The sequence below is a fragment of the Ambystoma mexicanum genome, chromosome 2q (genome assembly GCF_040938575.1).
Source record: "Ambystoma mexicanum isolate Mex_15411 chromosome 2q, UKY_AmexF1_1, whole genome shotgun sequence".
Lineage (NCBI taxonomy): Eukaryota > Metazoa > Chordata > Amphibia > Caudata > Ambystomatidae > Ambystoma > Ambystoma mexicanum.
Window position 1 is genome coordinate 1,309,882,851 of NC_090924.1, and position 20,744 is coordinate 1,309,903,594.

Genomic DNA, 20,744 nt, shown 5'->3' on the forward strand with positions numbered 1-20,744 from the left:
GTCGATGAGAAATAAAAGACAAGCATTGGCAATGCCAATAGTTTGGGATTTTGTCACCTGCCAAATGCCTAATTTTGTTTTATTTATTTTATTTGTTAATCGCCCAAACCCTCGGGTATCACAGCGTTCTTACACACATTGTATAACAAAAATTCAACAGTAATCCAATTACATCAACTAAATTATTACAAAGAGTTAGACACTTACATTAGTTACAGATTCTGGTAGCAGATAACCCTAGGGAGGCATGTGAGAAGGCCTCCGTGTGGGTATTTCAAATTGTGTGCGATTGGTTAGTATTGGTTGAAAAGCCAGGTTTTTAATAATTTTTTTTAAAACATAGGAAGGAGTCTTCGCTTTTTATGTTAAATGGAAGCTCGTTCCAAAGTTTTGGGGCCATGACTAGGAAGCTGCTGCCTACCGCTCTGGAACTTTTGAATCGGGGGACCGCAAGGAGCGACTTTTTTTGGATCTGAGCAATCTCTTGGAATTATTTTTACTAAATGAATTGTTTAAGTAGATGGGAGCTTTATTTGCAAGACATTTGTGGGTAATACACAGCGATTTAAAGATGATTCTAGCCTTAATGGGTAGCCAATGAGTCTCACTCCTGATAATTGAGATGTGGTGGGACTTTTTGATTCCTAATGGTGCTCGTAGCGTTTTGTTTTGCATTAGTTGTAGTTTCCCTAGGTTGGAATTGGAGGTCCCCAATAGGAGTACGTTACAGTAGTCCAAACTTGGAAAGTATTAAGGCTCTGGCTAGGGTGACACAGTTGGAGGCGTGAGGTACTGGCGACTCAGGGCAATTCATTTAGAGGTGTAGGATGTGGATGACGAGAGGGCGCTTACATGTCTGGTCATTGTTAAGTTGGCATCTAGATAATCTCCTAGGGATTTGACCTGTTTCGATACTGGGATCGTAGAACCATCAATGTGGATGGTTGAGTAGTCAGAATGGAGGGCGCTGATTTTAGTTTGGGAACCCACGATGAGAATCTCCGTTGAAACAGAGGCCATCCAATTTTGGATTATAGCATCAATCTGGTTGATGATCAGTGTGTCTTGATCATAGTCACCTGAGATTGGTATGAGGATCTGGGTGTCATCTGTGAAATTGGTGTAGAGGATACCCATGTCGTCCAAGGCTGAGAATAAGAGCTTTGTGTACGCATTATATAAAGTGGGCGAGAGACAGGACCCTTGGGGTACCCAAAAAGGGACTGGTATGGGATCGGCAGCCTCTTTGCCAATCCTTACTCTGGAAGTGCATGCAATGTTTGTAACAAGACTCCGGAGAAGGACATGCAGTGCTCATAAATTGAGCGGCTAAAGCAGACCTGGTTTTATTACACCAATAGCGGGTTTACAAAATCCTAATAAAGCCATTAACTCTCGCATGCCCGCTTTGAAAAAACACTGGCCGGCATGTAGAGCACAACATTTGATGGTAAGGCTGGATTAAAGAGCTTCCCACGAGGAGGTGTTTAGGGCGGGAGAGGTAGAAACTGGGTGGGAATGGCCATAGGGATTAACATGGCCAGTCAATGTGTGGGCAAGTAAATAAACACCTATAGACTATGCGTCCCTCCTCATGTTGTTCCTCCCTATCTGTACTCCAATGAAATAGATTCGTCTCAGTGTCGCAAGAGACACCCAATAGCCCAAACTAAAAAATGTGCATAAGGCCGCTCCCCTACTGCAATGGCACAGTACGGCTACAAAACTGTGGTGTGGAAAGTGACCCAGAGCACTGCCAAAGGTTATGATCAATTCAAAACTTTACACCCATTACATTTTTTGGGGTGTAATGCGGCAAACGATATGAAATATGGACAACAAGATTCGATTATTCAAAATCTGGAATATCAGGTCATTCTGAATGGGAAAGAATCAAACAAGTCACACAGTGAACATACAAGATTGTAGCTCTCTCGCTACCGAATAAGATCACCCTAGCTCACTTGCACACACTGTGTGGATTGCAAAGTTATGCTATGCATACAATAGGAGCAACTGTAAAAGTACAAGGTGAGCCGGACCCAGTTCCAGCAAGGTTTTCCGTTTCAGGCATTGCTACGTCATGATCCGTCCTCTTTCATTAAAATTTCAAACTGTTTTTCAGACGGGTCTCTGAACCTGGAGACAACTTCCAGACCTGAGCAGCACTGGGCAATTATCAAAAGGACTGCTTGCGGGGAAGCCGTGCCATTAACATTAGCCAGCTGCTTTTCAGTTAAACGCTCAGTAGATAGTATGGTGGGTTGAGTACCTGTGGTGGAGATCTGTCCACTAGTTCGTTACATCGAAATATAGTGCTGAAATCTTTTCCCTTTGGTAGGTCACATTCTGAGTGCCTTCTGCTGTGTCTATTGTTAATTTTCGACCGTTTTACACTTCATAACGGTACTATAAAACCAGCACAATGTTGAGCGTTGGTCAAACCGGTTTAAGGAACTGCATCAGCTAGCCGTTATTGAATTTGTTGAGCGCCTGCCTGCCGTATTATTGCATTGCATGGGTAGTTCTTCACTTTAGCCATACTGCTAGTGCTCTGGCTTTGGACATGGGCTATGCGATATGGTCAGGGGGTGGATTACAGGCTCAAGTAAAGCAGCGTGTTATAGGACTCAGGTGTACCAGGGGAAAACTGTATAGTGGCATGCGGTACGTTTTTGCATTTCATATAGGCAGTGCGGGCATGCAGAGGAATGGGAATGTCCATGAGGGTTTTTCTGTTGGAAGGCAGTGGTTCACATTTTAGCATGTTTTTGTACTTCAAAATCTGAAAATAGATGTTTCGCACTTGAAGGAGCTGCGTGGGCGTTTAGAATACATATGTCTCGGGAGACTAGCAGCCAGATTGGATAGGTTTTTATTTCCAGTTACCAAACGTAACTGGAAATAAAATGTATCCGTCATAACCAACTGCTGTTTTCATTTGTTAGCACTCCATGTACAATGGCGAGCACCAAGAATATGCATACGTTTAAAGGCCGCATCACGGCAAGAAATCAATGTGCACCTAACTTGTGGCTACTAGAATCGCACGCGATGCAGATAGCTGCAAGTCTGATCATGGAAAGTGTAAGCCGTTCAGAACCCCAGGGGCAAAAGAAACTATCCTCCGTGACTTCCACTAGATGTCGGACTATGCACAGCATGAGATCCAAGCAGATCCACAAGCTCCAGAAATATATGATATATTTAAATTCAGGAAGTAGAACACACTGGGCTGCATGGTCCGTGTGCGAACTGTAAGATGGGGCTACCTACTGAAAAAGGGGGCTGACGAGTGACAGACAGCTGGCCATGCTGTAAAAAGATTAAATTGGGAGGAGGTGCCCCTCGGATCTGTGTGGAAGAGCCAGGTAAGGTGGTGGTACCTAGGGGTAACAAAAGTACAGGAAGATGCATGGCATCTTTCCAATTCAAAGATGGTAGCTAGTTTTGGACTGTTTCCAAGGAGCTTCCTTAGAGACAATTATCCAAGATGGCTGCCTCATGGAAGAGCTCAAAGAGTTCTGAGATGGGCTGGAATGGGTAGGATTAGCAGGTATCCAGTGATTTTATTGCACCAAACAAATACAGCGGCCAAAAATAACGATTTGTTTTATAGATTTTGTGGCCGTATATATGTGGGGGTTGGGTTAGGGTAGTAATTTAACAGGCAGTATGGGGGGCTCTCCAACATATAAAATGTACACTTTTTTTTTTTAAATGCTTTGCAGTATTTTTGGCTGCGGTAAAAATCACATGAACCGGATTAGCATGGCTAAGGGCAGGGAATGGGAGGGGATCCATAACCAAACATCAAATGCACTGTGTATCCCTCCTCAAATGTCATCTCCATTGAAAAGCATTACAGATCCTCATTCAAAGCCCATATTTGAAGCTCTTATATTGGAGCACTATTTCAATGAAAATAGTTGGCTTAAAGGAAGCGCTTTCAGCGCCACCTAATAGCCCACACTAAAAAAGGAACTATAAGCATGGAGTGGGGGGACAGAAGGGAGGGGGGATATACAAAGAGGTTAGAAGCTGGTTAGCAGCTGCTCAGGCCCACACTGCTCTGTTCCACCTCATTAGTAAGAGGCCAGGTGTCTTCCCCAGCTTCAAAGCACCATCATAAACGTCACTGTTTGTCATATATCTCTTTCCACTGTGTCCATTCTCGTATTCGAGAGGCCCGACCATACCCCCCCCCCCCAAAGCCCTCACTTAACTTGGCCTTGAGAAATTCTTCCAGGCGCTGCCAAGGAGAGGGGTTTAATCCAGAGCTTAATGTTTTTCCGAGTATGCATGTTTCCATTTGGTGGGTAAACACCACCTGGTTCAATCATTGCAATGCTGATAAGGTAGCGAGGTCCTTCCAGTTCATTGTAATTACTTTAATTGCTATGGCAGTGCATCCAATAGCTTCCCTCGAGTATTCAACCCACTGAACGAGCAGTGTGCAATCCCATTAGCACTGCTGCCAGAGAGAAGGGACCGCAACCATATGGCGGTCCAGTAGGGTCTAGAGAGCATATGGATCAGAGTACCGGTTTACTCCTTGAACAGGGCGCAATGTCGATGCACTTACCCTGCTATCACTAGCTGAGATGGTGTGAAGAGAGCTCTGTTAAATCCCATGTAAAGTATCTGGGTAGTGGACGCCACAAGTGACATGCAGATGTTTTTCCCCCCCAGTCTTGGACATGCATCATCTGGTAGAATGCGTCCACAATCCACACTCCATGCCAGATCTGTTTTCTAACTGGGGTGCGTCTTACTGCACTGGTTTTCGGGTAGCGTAAAGGCATGATGCTTTAAGGGGAGTCTGGCTTCACACACCATTGCCATAATTCCCACCAGCCTTAATATTCCTTACACAACTACACAATTGAATATACCTCAAGAACTCCCCGGCCGCTAACCCAAACGTGCTCCAGAGGCTGACCGTAATTGATGCAGGTATAAAATGTCCTAATTCTTCCAATCAAGCCAATTGAGAAGTTTTTCAGCTCCTCTCACCTTTTTATTGTACCAGAGGGACAGCGGTCAGGGGGGCGTGTTCCATGCTGGAGCAAGCTCCCCAGGTCTGAATGTCCCTTGTTTTGAAGGGATGCACCAACAACACTTTTAGGTCAAGCCATGTTGGCTGATGTACGTCTGATAACTTCACTCCCCCTTGAACTGGGTGCAGTTGGAGTCTGTTAAGGGATAGCTGGTCTTTCTACTCGTTCCATAGAAATTTGGATAACACCCTGTAGATTTCCTCGAAGAAGGATGAGAGTCAATGCAGAGGCATCCTCACCAGACTATATAGGATAACCAGGGAGATCCACATTTTAATAGTTTCTAGACATCCCACCAAGTGAGAAGTAGCACAGACTATTTGTTCACTAAACCCTCAATCTTGGATTTAATCCTAATACAATAATTTAAGAACATTAGCTGTTTGGTTGGGGAAGTTGATGCCTAGGTATTTAACACCATCTCGTTGCCAGTGGAGACCCAGACCCATTAAGTGCAAACTAAAACACAGCTTGTTTAGCATCAGGACATCAGTGTTCCCTAAATTAAGCCTATACTCCCGATACAGCAGAGTACTGCACGATCTCTTCCAAAAAGGGAGTGAGGGACAGCTCAGGAGCCTCTACAGTACGTCATCAGCGTATGCTGAGAATTTGACCATAACGTGCGCGACCACCAACCCGCTTCTTTGATTCATTCAAACAAATCTGTGGAGTATGATTTGCAGGGAGTGTGTGAATAGTAGTGGGAATAGGAGACATCCCTGCTTTGTAACTCAAAACAAAAAAGGAAAGGAAAGTGAGAATACGCCATTACATATACCGTGGCTTTTGGGTGCTTATAGAACATCATTATCAGACCTAGGATGGTAGGGCCAAAGCCATGCCATTGCAGAGCCTTCCTACGAAATGCCCAGCTCACCCTATCAAAGTCCTTCTCCACATTCTGTGCGGCCGCCGCCCAGGATTTGAATGTTTTTTTTTTCCAATTCCATCGCATAGGAGGTTTTTTTAGCTAAGGCATGTCTGCCTTTAACCAAGTCTGTTGGATCTTTGTCCACTAGTCTGGGAAGTATTGGATCCAGTCTCGGGACTAGCACTTTAGGGTAGATTTGAGAAGTCAGAGAGAGAAGTCAGAAGACATGTTAACTTTCTTGAATAAACAAAATAGAAGAGAAACTCCTACGTTTCCCTATTACTAAAGGGATCGTCCTGCCCATCTAAATTAACTAAAAAGTGCTTGTATGTTGCCAGGAAGTAAACAAAAAAACAAACAAACAAAAAAAAGGATAATCTTTTGTTCGTCCCAAAGCCAACTCTACCCGACCCTATCACGAATGTTAATAACTCAAAAATAGGTCAAGAGAATGTCTTTTCTCCTGGACGCCTCTTCTTGTTTTCTTCCCAGCAGCTTTCTCTTTAAGGCAGTATCTCATCTCCTGTGGTTATTGATGCACAAAGGTCTCCGTTTAGAATATAGGCTTTAAGCAGGGGTCAAGTCCTATTAAAGTGGGGGGACTCATCAACAAACGCAATGGGATGGGAAATCGGCAGACATTAGCATATCAAGGTGAAATATGCACATTCCATTAAAATTGGCTTTGCATAACCAACCAAATTGTACAGGGCGAATGGCATTTGCCTTTCATGAAATCAATACACACAAAAACCAAGAGAGGATTTTTTTTCTAAGTGTTTTTGAAAACTTTTAAAAGGTGTGCATGTTTTAAACTCCAAGAAGCAGTACAAATATTTCCCTGGGACTTGCAGTACCGAAAATGGGACATTTCACCTTTACTTGTTTGTTATTTTTCATCAAATTATGTAGTGCAGTGGAGAGGTGTCCGGCCTACAAATCTGCCGACTGCGGTTTGATCCCGGAATTCAGGTTTAATTCAGAAATTCAAAGAGGACATTCAATGTTTCTTATTTTAGCTAGGTGGACTGCGTCCCCCCCCCGTGTGTACCCTCGACTTGAGCCTTGGATCTTCTCTGATCCTCTTGACGTTTCCTTAATAGAGCTCATGCAGCTCTTCCCATATACTTGTGGGCCCTTGCATTCTCTTTAATGCCTGCTTTACAACATTTGTCCTTGACATAGTTTCTCACATTCTAGTTTTTACTAGAACGTCTGTTACATTCGAGATCTCACAAACCCTAGGTTTTGTATGGCCTTACCCAAATTATGAGTTTCCCTCTCCTGGATTCTTGGTATTGGATTCTCCCTTATGAATCTGTTCCCTCGACAGTCTGATTTCACAAAACTTGTAACATTCTTTGCAGTGGGCTCTCTCCCCTCCTCAAGCCTCAGTACCCAGGGGCTTCCCCCTTCCTCCCAGGGCATTTGCTTCACTTTCTATCTTTTTCCCAAACATGGTTTGTCACGCTTTGTATTGATTTCAGATACCTCCAATTCTGCTCACTTAATGCTCGACTTTCATACTTGTGACATTGAGACTTTTCTCTCCGTCCAATACATTGCCCTGGCGGCCTCCTGCCACTCCCATTCTCCATGGTACCTTTTCCGATGCAGGGAAACCTCGCGATGCTCAGCACGCATGTGGGTATTCAGCTTCTCTGATACCCTTCTCTGTGCCTGGCTTTGCCGGCATAGCATTCTCGGCTCCTCTACAGATACGGCTGCAGTACTCTCTTCTCCGGTAGTGTCGGCGTAGTTAGTTAGGCGTCTCGCTCACCATGAAGCAGCTGTGGCCACTCCACCATCTTGCAGGGGTCTTAAAGCCCTGTTCATCGGCTCACCAGCATCTCTCTCTGGAGTTCCTCTCCTTCCCAGAAATCGCAGGCTCTGCGACTTTCTTCTGCTCTGCCTCTCCAAGAAACAATCACATCAGGGGCCTTACCCTGCGCACCATAATCTCTCTCCTCACAAGAGCTACTCGTCCCAGTTATTCACATCTCTTTTTAAAGAGACATCTCCTTTCCCTTGGTATGGCTGTTTTGTTCCCAAATTGCCTGAAGCCAAACAGAAGGATGATCGATCAGTCTTCACAGCAGGTAGTCCCACATACGCAGATATGGTATTGGATCTAGGTAATGTCTCATCGGAATGGGAGTTCTTGTCCCCTAAGGGGGAGTCATTCCCATTGATGTCCCACTTGCCCATACATCTAGGGAGGGTCTTGCGGAACAGACTCCCCTCCCTAGCCTCAAAGGGGGGGCTCCCTTGATTAATACCCTTGATTTGTGAAAACGTGTAGTAGAAATCAAAATCGGCAGGCCATCGGGCTGGGAGCTTTACCCTTCAACTTGCAGATGGCTTCCTTGATTTTGACTATGGATATTACTCTCTAACACTCTGTAAACATCTAGGGGGATTTTCTGCATGCCTTCGGGGTGTCTTGCTGTCTGAATACACATCAACCAGTGCTACGGGTGGACTAGCTTCTGGGGGTGTATAGGCCTTTATAGAATTTCCTTGCAATCCGGTTGTCCATGCAAATAATAGCTCCCTCAGCTACTAAGGCCGAGGCCACACTGTTTTGGCTCCGGGTCTTGAGATAGAATGCCAAAAAGGAGCCTGCTTTAATCAGCTCCTCCAAAAACACTGGAATTTTATTTCAGGAGCACGCAAGCAGCCCTATCCAAGCTTGCTTTATTATACTCACATTTAGCTTTAACCAGCTCTTTACGCTCTGGAAGAGATCTTGCATATTGATGTTGGAATGCTTTACTCTCCACCTAGTGACTCCTGAGCTACCAGTTTAACTGCCTTATTTTTCCCTGCCACATAGTTTTTTTTGTCTTCGAAGGGTGACTGTTTGCATCCCAAACTAAATGGGGGGTGGGGTGGGCGAGATTCCCTCCCACCATTGAGAAGAAACAATTCCCTTGTGAATTGGCTTAACGAATCTCTAAATGCTGGAATGTCTAGTAAGTCCGTATTTAGCCACCATTTGCTGTTTCTGGACGTGCCACTACCTCAATTTAAGGACGTAGTTACAGGAGCAGGATTTGATATTACTATGGCAATATTTTATCCCTGAACACACACTACACTAACCCTCTACTCAAACACATAATTGATTGTTGGAGAATAGAACGTATATTCCAGTCGCAGAGGGGTTGCAAAGTCCACATACAGCCTCTAGCTCATTGCACATGATGAACTTCATGCATATTGGACACTTGCATCCCCCGCACATCATATTACCCATTATTGGGTTGATCTGGAGATTACAAATTGCCCCCAATTGTAACGTTCAGGGAGCTCACCTTTTGGCCCATCAAGCTTATGCTGCACCAAAATCCGGGGACAACTATGTTGTGAGCACATGGTTTAGTATTACCTGGGATGTATTTAATGGCATTCCACTATTACCCATCTACCATTAGTGTCAGCCATGATATTTCCAATGTCTACAGAGAGCTTCTTGGGGAAAAGAAACTGCCTAGTTTGGTAACTCACATCCATAATCACAAACCAATGCGTGAGGTGAATCGCAGTTACACACAGAATGCAACCCAATATCACAGAGTGCTGAACAATCTCAAGCCCCAGAAAAGGTTCCACTGGGAAGGTGTTGCACCACGACCACTTCAGCCCCATATTCACTTCATAATAGGTGAAACTTAATTGGAGAAAGTGGGTCACCAGCTTTAAGTAGCGTTTGATTCCAGCATCGTCTTCGTAGAGGACTTCACAGGTGACCTAGATTTTTTGCACATTTCAAGATCTGGTTGCGACATGGTTGCTGTGTCAAGTGCTCACAATCTTGGCCTGCCCGTGGGGTCTTTCTGAGATCTGCATCAGAGTAACCTAGCATCAAGGTCTCTGTGCGACTACGTTTGATGTAGAAAAGACAAAGACAATGCAGTTCCTGCACCATGGATCTTATGGAGAGGCTGCGCCGTGTCCTTTGGGAGGTCAGATGACCTATCGAAGTAGTTCCACAGGTCTTGTGGGTCTTCAAAAAATAATCTCCCCACCCACCCTGGACGCAGTGATCACCATTTTAGCTGGAGCCAGGAGGCCATAGCACAGACCTCGACAATGCAGTTCAGGACAACTGTTTCCTTTTGGTCACGGTTTGCTTAGAGACGTCCTGGGCAATTTTGTGGCTTTCGTAGGTCGACCGATCCAGCCTCTTCACTGCATCCAGGATCTGGATCACCGAAGCTAGCATGCCATCAAGGGTCTCGGCTTCTTAAATTGGCTACTCGATTCAGCGCCCACTTTGTGAGCCCTTTGGATTTCGAGGTGAGTAGCAAAGGTGTGATGACGAGCTTGAGGGATCCACTTCTCCATCCACTGGATAGGGGTCTTCTCCTTCTGCTTTTTCTGGGATCTCATAAGACCCTGATGTTGTTTACTTCAGTTCTTGTCTAAGTTGCAAGATCGCAGACCCGGTCCTGAATGTGTTGTAGGCCTTCCATTCTGTCCTCCAGGGACAGTATCCATTTCTCTTTATGTTCCATGTGACCCACGAATGAAAGCTCCCCATGTCCTTCCTGATGGACTACATATCATCTTGTACATCTTGGGTGCGCCTATATCTTGCGGATACTTTTTTTGTATGAAGTCAATTCAGCGATATCGGGCCCAATTCACGCTGTATTGGTTCCATTGTCAAGCTTGGAGGTGAGTTTGTTGACTTCTAGTTTCCCTCAGACTTGAGAGCCTTCTTGGAAGACAGAACGTAATGATTGCCCATACGTAATGACTCAAGCGTTTAGTACCCCATTCTCTTGCTGGCAAATTACTCACTCCATCAGCCAGTGATTTCCTGAGACCCCTCCTCCAGGTGACTAGCTTCATAGAGGAAATAATTATCAAATATTTTTAATGAACCTTGTTATCCTCTGTGTTGGAATCCGTCCATTCAATATGGACGTCTACCTAGAGTAATCAACTCCCATAGAAAAAGATGCTAATGTAAATCCAATGCACCACTCACTCTCGACATTGCATAGTTTATATAAAAAAAAAAATAAAAAAAAGAAGTCTTATGCCAGTGGGATTCAATCAGCCAAAGAAAAATTAGAGTGGCACTCATACTTGTATATGAACATTCTCAAACTATTCTTAGGTTGTGTGGATTGACAGAAATTGTGTGTTCCGAATCAATAACGCTGCTTCCCAAACACAAAACCTGACAAATTCTGATTCAACTCATTGTAAACCTACTTTGAAATTGCACACATATTAGCAACCAACAACATAATTATCTGGGTAATGCTCAACTTCCTCTATCTCACTTATTACACCTAGATTCAACAGAAGACGATCAGGTGGCTCCTGCTTCACTGTCATCGCGCCCACACTATGGAACACGCTCCCTCCCACCATCAGGAGCGAACATTCCTACCTTGCATTTCGCAAACAAGTCAAAACCGCACTTTAACAAATATGCATGATTACCTATGTAAGTACTGTTGACTGGACTGTAACTACCTATGCTTTAATGTATGTAATCTAGCACTGTGATACCTCCGGGTCCTGTGCGCGTATAACAAAATAAATAAATGAGATGCATGCATCAATTCTCTTATTCCACCACTTGTTGGAGTTATTGGGGAAAGCAACATTCTTTGAATAATTTATCATGTAACTTTATGGGTAATATAGAAAGGTTTTGAAGCAGTTTTGATAGACTTGCAACTGGAATGCCTATTGCTATTTCAAATTAGACATATGCAGATTTGATTATGTAGGTAGATGCATGTGTGTGAGAAATAGCAAGATGCATGCAGGCAGGATATTTTAATTTTTTTGTAGACAAGCTGCCTGCGATTGCCTAATAGTGCTAAGACATCCCCCTGCATAAAGCTTGGGGACCACCTTTGCATGGATTTTATTAAAACAATATTGATTCCTAAAACAGCCAGTTTCCTGTCCCCAGAATTGTGAGGTTGGAATGTATGTCCGGGGGGGGGGGGGGCATTCTATCAGGAGTTACCTCTTAGTGAAAGTGCATTTCGGCAATATCTTCCTGGGACTGGACAGCTGGACAACCCTCGCATGATGAAGAAAGGACCACCAAATTTTTGACAACCTCAGAAAAAGCCCAGGGTATGATACAGGCAGAAGTCAGCGATGGGCACTTGAAGAAAATGGTGGAAGACGACCTACGAGACGGAAACAAGAAGATGGTCCTGCACTGCAATGCAGTGAGGTAGCCCATGAGGAAGATAGTCAGCCCACAGGATGGTTTCGTACGCTTCCCAAGGCAGGAGACCCCTCAGGGTTCAAGACTGGTTGCTCCCACCAGTTGGGGGGAGTGGGGGGGGGGGGGGGTCAAAGCACCAATGAAGGACTTCTGGCGATCAGCAAAGGAGCAGAGCAGTGTCGCAACTTTTGAAGAAAATGTTGGTTGGCTGCAACAAAGATTTCTGGGTCTTTAGCAGGGTGTTCATCTTTATAGGAGTCTTGGCACCAATGACAATATGTTGAATAGCTGCAGAAGTCCTCCTTTAATCCAGGATGCGAGCTGGAGTCACCCCCAAGCCTACCAATGATAAGGAGCTGCACCATTAAAATTGGCAGGGTAAGACAATCTGCCCTGCAGGAGTGAGTACAAGGAAGTAGAGGCTAAAGACATCACACTTCTACAAACCAAGAGCCAACATAATCAAAGGTAAAACAGGCACAGTTTAAAATATATATCTCCTTTGGCTTTATTTTGATAACTTGGGCCGAGGGAAGGCTATACTCTCAAGGAGTGTGACTGTGGTTCAGTAGCAGAGTCCAAAATAAAGGAATTTTCAATCACGATTCTATAAACAAAATATACACTTTAAAACACACACTGTGAAATAATAATCAACTAGAAACCCCCACACCCTATACAAAGAAGAGAATATGCAAGGATAGCAGATGCAGCACTTGGGGTAATGTGACATGGGCAGTAAAGACAAAATACCCCTTATCAGTTCTTGCTGCTCTGACAGCAATGTGGTGCAGCGATTAGAAGCTCTGTAGTGCAAAAGGCTGCACCCGAGGGTCCTGGTGGTTTAAACTGGTCACTTGGTTCTTATAATGCAGTGCCAAGCAGTTAAACTGAAAATACTAGGTTCCCAGCTGCCGTGGCTCTCAGCTTGCTGGAAGCCCCACACGGGAACTCTGACAGGAGGAGTTCTTGTTCTCAGGCTCCAAAACAGTGGAGGCTGGCACACAACTGCTCAACACTGAGGTACTGGGTACCACTGTCACTGGCATATCGTGTCCCTGCAACAGGTCATCCCAATGTTCCCTTGAGATAGTTAGGGAGCAGAGCTTGTCTTGAACTACCAGTCTTCACCTCACAACTAGAGGATTTTGGACAGGCCTACGCTCCTAACAGGGTAAAAGAAAAATCCTTCAAGGGCTGAAGTCAAGAGATGAATCAAATAATTAGTGGGAGTCCCCCTTCTTTTAACAGCAAAACTCCCAGGTGATTGGACTAAAGTTAGTCTGCTTTAATGGTGCAATCCTGGTTTTTGGAATTTTGCCTTCTGAAATCACACCCAAAGTGAAAGGTAAGGGGACAGGAAAGATCGAGGCAGAAAGAAACAAGATGGTGGAACCTTCCTCTAGCTGTAAAGAGCTCCCTCAGTCTACCCTAACCCCACCCCCCTTCCATTGTCAATAGAATCAAAGGCCTTTTGACATGCAGCACTCTGGTGTGAGGGTACTCCTTTTGAGGATTGATGTGCCCTTTGATTCTGGTTCCCAGGACTGCTTCCTGTGGAGTGGTTTTATTTCTGGGGAGGGTGTTATCTGCCCTCACAAAAGAACAAAGAGGCAATCCCCAACGATACAGTCTTGCTAACAGTAGCAATGACAGCCTGTCTAAGGAGAATACTGTCACGACCCTTGCCCAAAACCCCCTCTGGCAAACCCATCGGCCAGGTGGAGTCAGGACTCGGGCCTCTAGACCCTGGCATCCTCTTCAAAAGCCCTCATGGGGCCAGTCCTGGCGCCTAGGGCGCCAGGCTCATACACCATGAAAAACAATGTGCTTGGGAACTACTTTATTGTATTGTCAGCCAACATGGAGGCATCCACATAGCTTGGTTCCTAAGAACCAAGCTATGCGGTCAAGTGTTTTGGGTGTGGTAGCCTAGGGACTACTTTACCTGGATTATTTTGTTGGGGCTATTTAAACTACACCCGAGCAAGACAACAAGCTTTGCGTTACTTTACAGCTTGCAACGTGACGCTCACCGTGTCCAGCTATTCCCTCGAACCTCAGGGAAGCAGAGCCTGCAAGGAGAAAAAAGGAACATCATTAGCAGCAGCAGCAGCATCATCATCATCTTACCTGCAGTCTTCATCTTTAAACACTCGCAGCTACTGAGAACAGCTTTCTCGAATCTGCACACCTCCCGGACAGAACGACCTGAAAGAGGAAGATAGAGGCAACATTAAAGAAAGCAGTAGAGACATTTACAAATTACGAACTGCTCAAAAGGCTTACCTGGCTGGTCGCCTCTCGGCTGGCACCACTCCGTACAAACTCTACTCGCGCTGAAGAACACCGCGACCTACAATGAAGGAAAACACGTTAGCGAAGGCAGGACTTTGCAGCACTGCGCATAGCGCTTACTTACCGCATCAAAGCGCTCTTAATGCGCCATCATTTACCAGCGGGGCTCATCCAAGCCAGTTCGCCGCACTGAAGTTCTGCATACCTAAGGGAGAAAAAAAAAAGAGAGACATTTTAAACAAAGAAAGGCATGCAGGATAGCAACAAAACTAAAGAACAACAATAAGACCTAACTGAACAATATCAAACGGGCCGGCGTCAGTGAAGTAACTGGACCGCACTCACCCATGAAAGACAACGCGCCCCTGCAAAGAAGGCAGGACGGAGAGCACGCCTAATTCTACCACAAGGTGAGGAGAGGGCGCCAGAGGGACTGAAATCATACGGGGGTGGAGGGAGGATACTTACCCCAGTCGGTCAGTCTTGAACACAGTCCTCCTGTATTTTCAGGCAGAACCTTCCCCGCAGACCACATCAGGGCAAAGCTGAGAACCATACCAGCGAGTAACCCGGCTCGGTGGCATCCCTGTGGATACCAGGTGAGCGTAACAAATACACAAAGCCCTTACACAGCTGAACTGGGCTCACAGGGCTGACACATGTGATACCAAATAGTTGTGGCTTGGAGAACTATGAGAGATGCTGGCCACCATACCTTAACTCAGATTTGGCTTATATTTACAGTTTAACGTCCGGCCAGGACTTTCTACTAGATATGCAGTTTTGGGAACATGGGTGCATACCGTAAATGCAGCCCCTGCCATCCAGACACTTGGTTGTCATGGCAGCTGTTAAGGGGGCACTTGGAGAGCAGGTGCTGCAGAAGAGGCTACTGATGCAGCCGTGCACAGGTGTACATCATGCTTTTGGCATGGAGCTTATGAAAGGGAAATCTGATCAGCAGATGTCCCTTGCTAAAAATGGAATTAGCTGCATAACATTTTTAAAAATAATATAAGCCAGTTTTCTACACCTTTGCCAGATGACAACACAAGGGCAGTCCAATCGGACAGCCTGTGGTCACTACATCTACCCAGCAACAGTCACAGTGGCATCAGTGTGGACTGAAACTATTGAGGGAAACCAGATAAAATCAAATCTTTCCTAGCAACGTCAAGGGAGAGAAAGGTGAGAAAGGAAAATCATTCCCAACGTCATGCATAAGACACTTGCTCTTCCTGCCTTCTTGAGACCGCTATGGGGACCTCGGAAGTAAGACTTTCCTCTGTCCCAGCAAATGCCAGGAAGTCTGGGTATGGATGAAGACCTACCACTTAGTGCCACCGACCCTATACAGGAAATCCTCAGAGGGATTACTGATCTCTACTTTGTGGACATGTGGGAGAAATAATTTGTAAGACCCAAATTCTTCTGCTCCTCATCCGAGAATTCACCTTTCCTTTTTGGTTCACTCCGACACCCACAAGTCAGAAATGTTTGCCAGTCAAGATCTTAGAATCAGCCAAGTGCAGACACAGCTCAGGAGAACAAGTTTATGATGCGCCCCATCCAGCATGACTAAATGGCTAATGCCTTTAACAAATCTGTCCACCATATGGCCATTCACTCAAACACATGTATTTCAGGTAATCATTCACCCAGAAATCCACTGGACATCATCTCTCTTTCTGAGCTCCCTAAAATTCCACATCTCAGCAGGACAGTGGCTTGCATACTCGCACTTCATTCTCTCAGTATCATCCAAATAGAGTTGCACAGCATGTACTTAGAAGATGAGAGAAGAAATGCAGCTGGACTCAATCATTCTGTACCTTACAAGAAAAGTTAAAACACACTCTACATAAATGCTGCCCATGTTCTTAGGAAAATTAGGATGGGAGGGAGACCAAATGCTATCCCCAGTACTCTTTGCACGGACTACCTTAGCAGCCTCTGTCTCCAATTTATTTAGTTCAGGTTTGTTGGCTCAGTCTGCTTCAGAGGACAAGCTGGCGAGCTCGGTCCCCTTGCTGAGTAGCCAACTCTTTCGCCCAACAAGTTGCTGGAGCAGCTGAACCCTGTTGCTTAAGAACCATTTAGTGAGCAAGGGCTGCCTCCAACCCCGCCCCCCCCCCCCAAGCTTAAATCTCGGGAGCTACTTGGGTTGTTTTCAGGTCCAATTTCCATAGTCCAAATTCCGAGTCCTAAACATTGTTCTCTAGTGACCTTGAGGTACAGTTGTGTACCGATGCAAGTTTACGCATGCAAGGTCGATAGCCCTTAACCATCCCTCTGAGGTGTGGCCTTAAACCTTCTGCTTTTTTCTGACTTGTTTATCACATACAGGCAAACCATGCAAATGCCATTCAACAAGCACCACACTGTTTAGTCCCTATAGAGTTTCCACATAATTCAGTATAACGAGCAATGTGGTGGGGAGGAGGCTTGAAGACTTTATGGGGCTTCCCAGTCGAATTAGGATGAACACTTCAAAAATCACAATAAATGCACTTCAAAATCACAATAAATTATATTTATTTCAATTGCTGTTATTTTAAATGCTACGATACGGAGTTAAAATTGCCCCACTTAGGTATTCATTCTAGTAAATTTCATTATTTTTATTACCTCCGATTTGAAATGTTGCCATGCTCATAATGATTACAAATGGACTATTGTGGCCTCTCCGTTATATACATTTTACATTGGATTGAGGACACCGAGTCTGCAGACGGGAGCAGACTCACATAACAGACTATAGCCTTGTTCTCCTCTTTCCTGGTGGGACACTCACAACCTGTGTCCTTGCCACCTTTCAATCTCAGCCATTCCTTCTGCTGTGTGGAGTCCCTCTGGGCTCTACACGATCTCCCACCTTGTTCAAGGTCTACATCAAGCAGTTTCTTAGCATAATCCACGCACCTGGCTTCCTGTGCTACTCCTACGATATACAAATTATTGTGCAACTTGATCTCTCCCCGGGGAGACGGCTGGTCGGCTTAGGAGTTGCCTGGAGGCAGTGAGCGATTGGATGACCAGGAATTGGCTTAATTTGAACGGTGGGAAAACAGAGGTGCTGGTGGTCGGCACTGAAAACCACTGTTTTGGACTCCAAAGTTCTGGGCAGTCAGCTTGGGACATTTTCCTTCACCTGCCTCGTCAGTGAAACATCGGATATCCATGTCTGAACAGGTGTTGCCTACTTGTCAAAAGAGACATTTGAAGCTGCGGACCTTATGGTTCCTTCCCTGCATTCCTTCTAAATGTCACGCCCCTCTGGTGTCTTCCTTGGTAATCAGTGGAATGGATTACTGCAATGAGCTTTATTTGGCCCTCCCACAAAACCTGCTTCGCTGTCTACAGCTGCTGCAGAATATGGCAGCAAGGACAGTGCTTCACACCCCATACGGTGCCCATGTGACACCATTCCTCCGGCAGCTCCACTGGCTTCCAGTTGAGCAGCGTGTGAGGTTTAAGTCTCTGTGCCTGGTGCACACCTTTCACAAAACAGGGGCAGAATATCTTCAGCCAAAGTTTTGCGTGTATTTTCACCCGAGAGTGCTACGCACTCAATCCTCTATGACTATCAACTCCCTAGGATCAGGCTCTCTCGGGTTGGAGGCCGTGGCACAGGCATGGAACTCTGTTTCCTCTTTGACTACGTGCAATTGAGGCCTATCATTTGAGAGTACAGAGGCAGGATGCCCTTGGGAGACCGATGCGCTTCATAAATATTGCTAAAATAAGATAACCAGACTAATTCTCTAATGCAGGGAAGGGTCTTGCAACTTCCAGCTATCCAGATATTTTGGACTACAACCCCACATGATCCTTAACCATTGACTATGCTGGATAGGGCTGATGACATTTGGAAACCAAAACAACTGCAGAGCCAAGGTTTGCAGACCGCTGCCCCAACGTTTCAGCACTATATAAAAACCCTTAAACCTACAAAGTGTCAGCATTCAAGTTTGACTGTATTTTCACAGGAAATACGGCAAAACTCTTAACAATTCCTCCGCTTATAAACAAACCAAAATGCACCCAATGAAGAGTGTCAGAAGGGCTCAGTCAATGCCCATTCTTGAAGTCCATAGAGGATTTGGAGGAATTCTCGCAGGCAGTAAATCCACCCACAAGCATTCCTCTATTCAGGAGTGGTGAAGTAGAGGGAAGACCACGAGCTATGCTGGAGGTTTCTCATCCATTTCACATTCAAAACTGGAATATGATGGTGTGGGGGAAAGTGAAGGAACATTCATTACTACCACTTTTTCCCCCGGCATTGTAAAACTTGTAATAAGGAGCATTATACGCTTATTACTACGGTGGTGAACTGGCACAGTATAATAATATTTTGCTGCAATACACTGTGGAAGATGTGCTTCGTAAGATGTGTACTCTACTGGTATAAGGATGATATAATATGCTCTGCCATGTTATAATGCGTGCCAACACTTGATCTTAACTAACCAGGCCGAACAAAACAAAAAATGCAGTGCTCCTCGCCAACTCTCATGAAGGACTACTTCCATTTGCATTATACTCGACCTTGCGATTTCACCAGTAGTAGAGGGGGGGTGTGTGTGTGTGTGTACGTGTGTGTGTGTGTGTGTGTGTGTGTGTGTGTGTGTGTGTGTGTGTGTGTGTGTGTGTGTGTGTGTGTGTGTGTGTGTGTGTGTGTGTGTGTGTGTGTGTGTGTGTGTGTGTGTGTGTGTGTGTGTGTGTGTGTGTGTGTGTGTGTGTGTGTGTGTGTGTGTGTGTGTGTGTGTACGTGTGTGTACGTGTGTGTACGTGTGTGTGTGTGTGTGTGTGTGTGTGTGTGTGTGTGTATTTAGCAGTGACTTAGCAATCAGGTTCTGCGGGAAAAGTCTAAAAGAAGCTTTCATTCAGCTTCAATGGGGGCAGAATTCAGCAGCAAGTCTCTTTCTTGGATTACAGAAATATAACCATAATTCACTGGGCCAGACAGGTCATCCTGTCGTTTAACAAAATCAAATCCGTAGATAACGAAAACAAGAGAAGGAACTTGCTGGTTCTATTAGAATATATTTCCTAAAATATCGGCAGCACTAACAAAATAGCATGCATCTTCAAAGGAGCACAGAAACACAATTTTACCAAGAAGGCTGTTGGATTGGTCCTAAATGGCACAGCCCCGCTAGAGGTGGCCACAACCGGTGGTGGGGGCACTGGTGCAACAGGCTGGACACAGGTGGCAGTGAGTGGCATTTGTCTCTCTGGAGGAGTGGATTGTACCCCTCCCAACTGACTCTCTCTCGCAGCAGCAATGAAGTCTCGGATTTTGCGGAGCTTCTCCACCGAGGCTTTTTGGGGGAAAACGAGATGAGTTTCTCCCTGGGAAAAAAAGAAAGGAAAAACAAAATGTTAACCTTCTTTCTATATTCAAAGTACATTTTAAATGAGAACGCGTACAATTCCAATTGTAATTTACAGTTTAGGAAAAGAGACCTGTACCCTGAAAGAGACCAAGATCGTGGTGATGCTAGAAATCCATCTGTGGAACCCTTCGTGTGAAAATATTTGGAGAGGACTATACATTGTCATGGCAACTGCCTGCTTAGAAAGCAGGGGGTGACAGGCCACAGTGTGGGATATCGGAGGTTACAGGCAAGTAGCTTTAGGAAACAATTGTTGCAATGTCTCTCGGTTTTTACTGTAGCACTTATGGTCCCTGCTGTAGTCCAAGATCATTCGGACCCAATCAGTGTCTAAGTTGGCTATTAAGGTTCTTGGGACCCCTCAATTATACAGCAAGATTTATTGTAAGAGCACAGGGTCCTGGGGGATAGTTGCCCAGTTGTGCCTGTGGTGTCAGAACGGATGCCAGCTCCAAAGATCCCACTCTAGTATGCACAATTCTTTGCAGCAATTCCCCTTTGGGCAGATGCTGCAGCAGCGCTTCCCCACAGTTGTCTTGGCATGGTCTTCTCTTGTGCTTTGGGACTTCAACCTGCTCGTAGGTCTTTCTCGCACCCTGTACAGAGAGCGAAAGAAAACCCTCCTAACACATATCAGACTTAATGTTTACAGGAGCAGGCGACACGCTTTCACTAAAGAACGGAAAAAAGGCTTCCAATTGCCTGCCTCTTCTCTCCATTTACCATTTGCTACACAATCTAGGAATTGCAAGCAGATCCCTCACTTTATTAGCAAAACTGAATGTAAGGGAAAGGAGGAAGTGGTACAATGGTATTGTATCTGAGCGATGGAAAAGCGACCTACCCAAAATATCAGACTTAAACCAGGATAGCATTGTAAACTTTACGCGACAAAAAGG

The 20,744-nt window shown here is 45.2% G+C and overlaps 1 protein-coding gene across 2 annotated transcripts in view; it reads right to left on the bottom strand.

Annotated features, from left to right (window-relative positions):
- NGLY1 (N-glycanase 1) overlaps nucleotides 1-20,744 on the bottom strand; it is a 520,539-nt gene that overhangs the window by 437,968 nt on the left and 61,827 nt on the right. For both annotated transcript variants that reach the window (XM_069648769.1, XM_069648767.1), the window contains exon 3: nucleotides 19,565-19,801. In XM_069648769.1, coding sequence (XP_069504870.1) covers nucleotides 19,565-19,801 — 237 coding nt within the window. The remainder of the gene's footprint in view (nucleotides 1-19,564; nucleotides 19,802-20,744) is intronic.